The sequence below is a fragment of the Hakea prostrata genome, chromosome 9 (assembly GCF_041222555.1).
Source record: "Hakea prostrata isolate BN-2017 chromosome 9, UWA_Hpros_2, whole genome shotgun sequence".
Taxonomy (NCBI): Eukaryota; Viridiplantae; Streptophyta; class Magnoliopsida; order Proteales; family Proteaceae; genus Hakea; species Hakea prostrata.
In genome coordinates, this window is record NC_142608.1 from 14001006 (window position 1) to 14009901 (window position 8896).

Genomic DNA, 8896 nt, shown 5'->3' on the forward strand with positions numbered 1-8896 from the left:
TTTGTTTGTACTCATTTTTTGTAAGGGTTGGCCCCCACTGGCCTTTTTATGAATACAATCTTGTTTCTGCCAATAGTTTCTTGCATATTGCATACTTGTCATTTTGCAAGCTTAAACTGAATTCAATCTTCTATAGTATACACAATAGAACCTTAGTCGGGTAGACACTAGACTTTTACTTAGAATAATTCAGAAAATTTTTCTAAGTGTTAGAAGGTCTTAGTCGGGTGCAACCGAGGTCTTTCCTTAGAAAATTTCTGAAATTTTTTCCAAGTGTTTAGAAGGTCTTAGTTGGGCGTAACCGAAGTCTTTCCTTAGAAAATTTATGAAAATTTTTCTAAGTGTTCAAAAGGTCTTACTCGGGTGTAACCGAAGCCTTTCCTTATAAAATTAATGAAATTGTTTTAAGTGTTCAGAAGATCTTAGTCCGGCGTAACCGAAGCCTTTCCTTAGAAAATTTATGAAAAATTTTCAAAGTGTTTGAAGGTCTTAGTCGGTCATAACCGAAGCCTTTTAAATTCCAACTATACACACATGCCCCGATTCAAAAGAGGTTTGGTTTTGAAAATCTAAACTTCAAATCTCGAGTCATATCGCAAATCTCAATCGTGAATACATAAAAATATTTAAGGATAAAACTTTTTCAACTGTCTTACATTCCATGATCTGTCCAACTCCCGATCACTTGCTGGATTCTTCAATATGTAAGCGTTCAATCCTACTTGTTTTACAATCATGTATGGTCCTTCCCAAGAAGGATCCTTCTTTTGGTGTTGAGGGTCTAAAGCAGTTGTATTCCTTAGAACAAAATCCCCTGAACGGTATTGACGATGTCTTACTCGAGCGTTATAATATGATGAAATACTTCTGTGATAATGCTGAATTTGGGCTATGGCTCTTGTTCGAATTTCATCCAAGAATTCTAAATTATCCAGCAGACCTTGCTCATTTGCTTTTTCTTCAAATTCTTTTTCTTTGAGAGTCCTAACCATTATTTCTACTGGAGCCAAAGCCTTTGATCCATAGGCAAATTTAAATGGTGTTTCTCCTATTGGTGTTCGAATTGTTGTTCTATACACCCAAAGCACGTTTGGGAGCTCTTCCACCCACAGAGCTTTATTCAATTCCAATCTTTGGTTGGTTACTTCTACTTATCCATTGCTTTGGGTGTACGCTAGGGAAGACATTTGGTGCTCGATCATGTAAGTTCCACAAAATTGGGTGAATTGTGGGTTATCAAACTATGTTCCGTGATCAGTAACAAGCACCTTCGGGATGCCGAACCAGTGTATTATGGACTCCAACACAAGCTTCTCTACCCTCTTCTCGATGATTGTAGCAAAATGAACTGTTTCAACCCACTTGCTGAAGTAATAAATTGCCGCGATCAAGTACTCTTGACCACTCGAAGCCTTAGTGAACTTTCTCATGATGTCAATCCCCCACATGGCGAACGGGATCAGGTCCAGGATAGACGTCAAGGGTGTTACGGGCCTTTTTGACACTATTGAATATATTTGACAACTCCTATAACAACGCACTTATTCTAATGCAACTTCTTGTATCCTTGGCCAATATATCTTGAGCCTGAGTATCTTATGCACCAACACTCGTCCACCCATATGAGCTCCAGAAATAACTTCGTGCACTTCTTCTAATGCACTCTTCGATCCTTCGGGCCCCGAACACATGAGCAATGGTCCAACATAAGATCTTCAGTACAACCTTCCATTATGAATGGTGAACTTTATAGCTCGAATTCTAGTGAGTCTTACTTCTTTTGGATCTTCGGGCAACTGATCATTTCATAGGTACTCCACGATTGGGTCTATCCAACACTGTTCATCCTCCACATATGTCACCTCTTTGCCCCTTGTACTAGGGAAGTCTAGCTCTTCAATGTAGACTGAAGGTTTGAGGGTCTTTACCTTCACATTTGCCAATCTTGACAGCTCATTTGGCATTTCATTCTCCTTCCTCAGGATTTGAAAACTTGTACTTCTTTAAATTCCTTTTTATCTCTTGTATTATTTCCTCATCATTCTGCAATTGAGGCCCCTTAATCCCAAACTCTCTTTATATTTGATTAATTGAGTTGAGAATCACTGTAAACAATTATCTCTAGGATGACGAGTGCCTTTGCCAATCGAAGGCCGGCCAAGAAGGCTTCATACTTGACCTCGTTGTTGCTTGCTTCGAACCCAAATTTCAATGCATAATGAATGATGAATCCTCTTGGCTCTTCAGTAGAACTCCTGCTCCTACACTTTTTTTATTACTCAAACCATCCACATAGATGTCCCACATTGCTAGTGTGGTCTATTCAATCACTTCTTCTGTTGGGGCTATGGTTTATACCACAAAATCAGCCAAGGCTTGGGATTTTATGGCCGTTCAAGGCTTAAATCTACCTGATACTCGCCAAGCTCTACTGACCATGCCACCATCCTCCACGATAGGTCTGATTTATGAAGTACTTTCTTTAAAGGGAAAGTACTTAATACCTTAATCCGCTGTGTTTAAAAATAAGGTCTTAACTTCCTTACTGTCATCATTGGGGCAAAAGCTTGCTTCTTGATCTCCGTATACCTGGTCTCCACATCAAGAAGTATGTGACTGATATAGTAGATTGGCCACTATTTATCTTTTTCCTAGACATGGATTGCACTTACTGGCAAAAGCCAAAGATGCCGATATATTTGTAATGTTTTGCCTTTCTCTATTCAGGATAACAATGGTGGTTTCCCCAACATTAATTTCAGGGTCTCGAACTCCTTTTGGCATTCCTCTGTCCACGGTGCCTCTTTTCTGCCCTTCAGATCCTTTAAAGCCTTGAAGAATGGTAAGCATCGTTCTCCTGACTGTGTGATAAATCTGTTCAAAGCAGCCACTCATCCCATTAAGCATTGTACATTTTGAACAGTCTTTGGAGGCTCCATATCTATCAACACTTGAAAATTTTAACTGGGTTTGCCTCGATTCCTCTCTGGGAAACCATAAATCCCAAGAACATTCAAGAGGACACTCCAAAGGCGCATTGCTCTGGGTTAAGTTTCATCTGATATTTTTTGAGTACATTAAAAACATCTGCTAAGTTTGAGACGTGACTCGAACATTGAAGGCTTCGTGAGCATATCATATACGTAGGCCTCCATATTTATCCCAATTAAGTCTTTGAAAATTTTATTCACGGCCCTCTGGTATGTTGCTCCAGCATTCTTCAACCCGAACGGCATGACCTTGTAGTAGAAGCTTTCTTGGTCGATCATGAATGCAGTGAACTTCTTATCTTCCTTGTTCATTAGAATTTAATTGTAATCCGAGTATGCATCCATGAAACTCAGGGTCTCATAACCAACTATTGCATCAATAAGGAGATCAATTTGGGGCAAAGGATAACAATCTTTCGAGCATGCCTTGTTTAAGTTTATGTAATCAGTATACATTCGCCAGTTCCCGTTCACTTTTTTAACCATCACAATGTTGGCTAACCAAGTTGGACATTCGATTGGTTCAATGCATCTCGTACCCTTTAGCTTTTAACCATCACAATGTTAGCTTTATCTTTCAAATAAGAAATATAACATTGTCTAGAGGTTTTTTTTTTATCGAAGTTACCTCTCCAACACCAGTCTTGGTCGGGAATTTGATTTTGATGTGCTTGGTTGACACCACTGCTCTCAGCTTAGTGAGGGATGGCCTACCGAGTATGACGTTGTATGCAGGGAGTTCTCTAACGAACAAGAAATTTGCCCAAACAGTTATCTCTTTTGAAAAAGTTTCAACTGTCAGGAGAGAGGGAGAGACCCAAAATTGAGCATTAAGATCAAAGTTTTAAGAAACCCACCTTAATTTAATTATTTATAACTCCACGAACAACAATTTCAGTTCGCCAAAAATACTAAGAAATGCAATATTTATCAAGACACCATCGAGTTGATGTCCTTGCCTTCTATTCTCTCTCTCTCTCTCTCTCTCTCTCTCTCTCTCTCTCTCTCTCTCTTTTCTTTTTTTTTCTTTTTTTTGTTTCCCCTTCTTGGAGATGTTAATGGCTTGGCCCATTTTCCACCACAGGAGGTTGCGTCTGTCACATTTTGTACCTACAAGTCGGTATAAACATCCTATAGTCCAACAAGCCTTCTTTGTACTTTTAGATTCCCTCCACCGTCTTTTATTACTAGCTAAGACATTAAAATTGATATGAATTTGGTATTTGATCCAAAGTACTAGGCACTACTCATCGATTAAATTTCATGCAATGTAGAAAATCTAGGTGCTCATTGAACGACAAACCCCGCGCCCCCCAAAAATAAATGTTCTAGGTCCCCATTAGGAACTAGGTCATGGCCATGTTGTCTAATACACTTCAAAGTAAATTAGGGATGGTCTTCCTAGATATGCCCTATCTTCGCAAGACTATCGTCCTTTGCGGAAGCTTGGAACGCTTAGTTTGCGTAGCTATAGAACATATTTGGCCAAACTCAAACACAATCAACTAGAAGATCTAGAACAATCAAATTAATGAAATAAATATGGTTCATCTACATCCCAAAGAAAAGGAAATAGCTACTCATTATCACAAAGTTCATAAGATATTTTCAATATTTTCAATAAAGGAAATACCTTTATTCGTTCGGATTTTGGGAAAACTCAAAACAATAAAGTTGTAGATATTTTCGATATCGTTTCATTGCATCTTGAATCACCGCAATCCAAGCTCATACGAGAGATATGCCCAAAATACTAAAGGTAGATCTGTTTACCCGATTTTCAGATTTGTTACCAATTTTGTTCTTTAGACCTCCACGTGATCCAATTTGGCTAAGATCTCACTTTTCATGATTTCTTGGGCAGCAAGATTGAATGCCATGATTTAAAATCCACCAATATCTAATATATTTGCCAAGTTTACTCCATGTTATCTCTAATATCCAAAATCACCTTATTCCTGAAAAGTACACAAAAATACTCAATTAGCTCTCTTCAATTAAATAAGTATGGGGAATTAAATCAAATAAATCATGGTAAATGCATTCTTATCAATTGAGTGTCATGAGTGTCATAAAATAAGATGCTTAGCCTCATTCTTTGTGTTTTATTTCATCATGAATAGCTAGTTGTGTAAGTTTTGGTCTCAATGATGCCAAGTCATTATAATCCATCATTAGCCTAAATGGTGGAGCTTTTAGCCATGGAAATAAGAAGATGCCTTGATTGGTGTTAGAGTAAACTCAGAATTGAGTATCTTAGTCGCCTTGACTCGCTATTGCTGATGCCACCTCTACCACTTTATTGCTTATGTCTGGTAAACATAGAACAATTATATAAAATTATCTACTCCTATTTCTCTGTCAAGATCAAACTAAGGATTAGATGTCTTACTAGCTTGAACTAGACACCCCAATTTCTCTTCCAAAGAAGAGAGAGAGAGAGAGAGAGAGAGAGAGAGACCCAAGATTGAGTGTTTGGCATTAAGATAAGATTTTTATGAAACTCACCACAACTCGATCAATTATAACTCCATGAACAAATCCCATTTCACCAAAAATTCTAAGAAATGCAACATTTTCCAAGACACCTTGGAGTTGATGTTCGTATTTTCCCTTTTCTTTCTTCTTGGAGATGTTAATGGCTTGGCCCATTCACTGGGACAGGAAGTGGCATCTGTCACTAGCTGAACATTATAATTAATAAGAAATTGATATATGATCATAAGAACAAGGCACTACTCATCGATTAAATTTCCGTCTAATTCAGAAAGCTATATGGCAAATCTTGGTGCCCATCGAAGCCCCCCCCCCAACACACACACACATACACCTAAAGAAAAAAGCTAATGAAAGTTGCCCAACACACACCATTTTCATTTTTTATTTTTTAATCTCACTTCGTTTCAGAGTACTCATTAAATTGCTTCACAAAAAAAAAGGAGAAAACACTGAGTGCCAAACAATGTGCAAGAATGTTTGTGAAAGTAGTAATCAGACAACCCTCATTTCAACCTCAAACAATGCCCTTCTGGTTAATCTTAAAGCCACGAATATTTAACAATTCAGTTTTATTTAACGCCCTTCCGCACTATTTAGAAGCAATTTGAATTAAATTGTTGAATAGCGTTTCAACCATTCCTTGTAATACTATTCAAAGCATCCACTTGTGCCTCCTATCATTAAGATCCACCGCGAAAGGCAAACAAGATCAGAAGCCCATGTATAAATAAAACCATCTCATCAACTCCATGCCCATCTTTCTTCCTTCCCTATTAATAATAACAAGAGAACTTTAAAAACCATCAGTGTTTCTTCCTCTGAAAAAAAAGGGGGTGCCACGGCAACTACAATGTCTACAGCCGTCCTCCTCCTCCTTCTTCCACTGGCAATCTCAGCTGCCAGTGAGAATTTCATCATTACCAATTGCAAGACAACATTGTATCCTGACGTCTGCATCGCCAAACTCATCCCAAGAGCTCTCATGATCAACGAAAGTCCATCCAGTCTAGCTAGCGTAGCCCTCGATGAGAGCTTTTCTAGTGCAACAAGTGTCAATGGTCTCCTTTCAAAGAAACCCAAAACTGATAAGGTTATAAAGGACTGTATGGACACCATTGGAGACGCCATTGATCAGATGCGTATGTCAATTACGACACTTAAGGGAAACCTCGACATTGTAGCCATAGACAACGTGAAGACGTGGATGAGTGCAGCACTTACGAACGAGGATACATGTGAGGAGGGATTGGAATCAGTGAAATCAGATTTACTAGGTCCTGTGGTGGAAGGCAAGAAGTTGATAAGCATTACCCTTACCTTCATCAATAAGTTAGCTTGATTATAGTTTATCTGTCGAATCTAGGCTATTTTGCGTGGTGTTTCTCGATAGAATTTCTTTGCTCAAAAAAGAAGAAGAAGGAAACACCTATAGGGCAGATTCTGGCCATATGATCTCATTGTGGTATCTGATATAGTATTAATTTATAAATTTAGTTGTTGTTTTGCAAAACGAAGTGTAGATTCCTCGAATGGACTCTATAGGGATATAATTGCCTCAATTCTTAGTTGTGTAATTTATTTTCAAATATAAGAAATAAAATTGCAATACAATCAGAATTTGAAGATCCTTAGTTGATTTTGAAAACATAATGTAGTAGTAGCACAAATCTTCGATAGAAAAGGTGTAGTCACACCGTTAGGGTTGCCTTTATTTAGGTTATTGATGCACCATGCCGTCAAGGGTTGTTCCTTCGCACCACCACCAACAAGATAAAAACATTCAACGACAAGATGAAGCATTTCTTGTACTCCCTCCAAGAGAGCCAAAAGTTACAGCACAACACTCAAAATAAACAAAAAAGTGAAAAGAGACATTGCAAGAAAGTAAATAAGAATGCAATGCATGTGTGTGTATAGTATGAATTACATAGTATACAAGGATGGAGTTGGGTTTATATTGGTAAAAAACCACATCTTACATCACTTGAGCTCCTCATGGTGATGAATTAGGCCATTAACCAACCTACCCCCACTTAAGTAGAGAAACAATTCCCTACTATTGGAGAATTAATAACCTTGTGCCTTCTCCACTAATCCAAAAGAAATCACCTTCAACCAACCTTCCATTCTAAGTGGAGAATCATTTTCCATATTCCACTCAATGCAATGAATAGGAGTTAATCTATTCAAATTACGTTAACCCCATTCATGATAATGGCCATGAACGGTTATGAAGATAACCTAGGCTTGAATTTGTGTTGACTCCGTCCGAAAAAAGAAGCCCACCTCACCACATATGACAAAAATCTTTATGGCTCTCATATGAATTCCAATTGACAAAATTGAGCATTAAGATCAAAGTTGAAAGAAACCCACCTTAATTTAATTAATTATAACTCCACGAACAACAATTTCAGTTCGCCAAAAATACTAAGAAATGCAATATTTACCAAGACACCATCGAGTTGATGTCCTTGCCTTCTATTCTCCCTCTCTCTCTCTCTCTCTCTCTCTCTCTCTCTCTCTCTCTCTCTCTCTCTCTCTCTCTCTCTCTCTCTCTCTCTCTCTCTTTTCTTTTTTTTGTTTCCCCTTCTTGGAGATTTTAATGGCTTGGCCCATTTTCCACCATAGGAGGTTTCGTCCGTCACATTTTGTACTTTCAAGTCGGTATAAACATCCTATAGTCCACCAAGCCTTCTTTGTACTTTTAGATTCCCTCCACCGTCTTTTATTACTAGCTAAGACATTAAAATTGATATGAATTTGGTATTTGATCCAAAGTACTAGGCACTACTCGTCGATTAAATTTCATGCAATGTAGAAAATCTAGGTTCTCATTGAACAACAATCCCCGCGCCCCCAAAAAAAAAGAGTTCTAGGTCCCCATTAGGAACTAGCTCATGGCCATGTTGTCTAATACACTTCAAAGTAAATTAGGGATGGTCTTCCTAGATATGCCCTATCTTCGCAAAATTACCGTCCTTTGCAGAAGCATGGCACGCTTAGTTTGTGTAGCTATAGAACATCTTTGGCCAAACTCAAACACAATCAACTAGAAAATCTAGAACAATCAAATTAATGAAATAAATATGGTTCATCTACATCCCAAAGAAAAGGAAATAGCTACTCATTATCACAAAGTTCATAAGATATTTTCAATATTTTCAATAAAGGAAATACCTTTATTCGTTCGGATTTTGGGAATACTCAAAACAATAAAGTTATAGATATTTTCGATATCGTTTCATTGCATCTTGAATCACCGCAATCCAAGCTCATACGAGAGATATGCCCAAAATACTAAAGGTAGATCTGTTTACCCGATTTTCAAATTTATTATCAATTTTGTTTCTTAGACCTCCACGTGATCCAATTTGGCTAAGATCTCACTTTTCATGATTTCTTGG

The 8896-nt window shown here is 37.9% G+C and overlaps 1 protein-coding gene across 1 annotated transcript; it reads left to right on the forward strand.

Annotated features, from left to right (window-relative positions):
- Window positions 1-6339: 6339 nt before the first annotated feature.
- On the forward strand, window positions 6340-6828 carry LOC149004753 (21 kDa protein-like). The gene has a single exon (XM_089135703.1). It carries the CDS (start codon window positions 6340-6342, stop codon window positions 6826-6828), a length of 489 nt encoding a protein of 162 aa, XP_088991829.1.
- Window positions 6829-8896: the final 2068 nt, after the last annotated feature.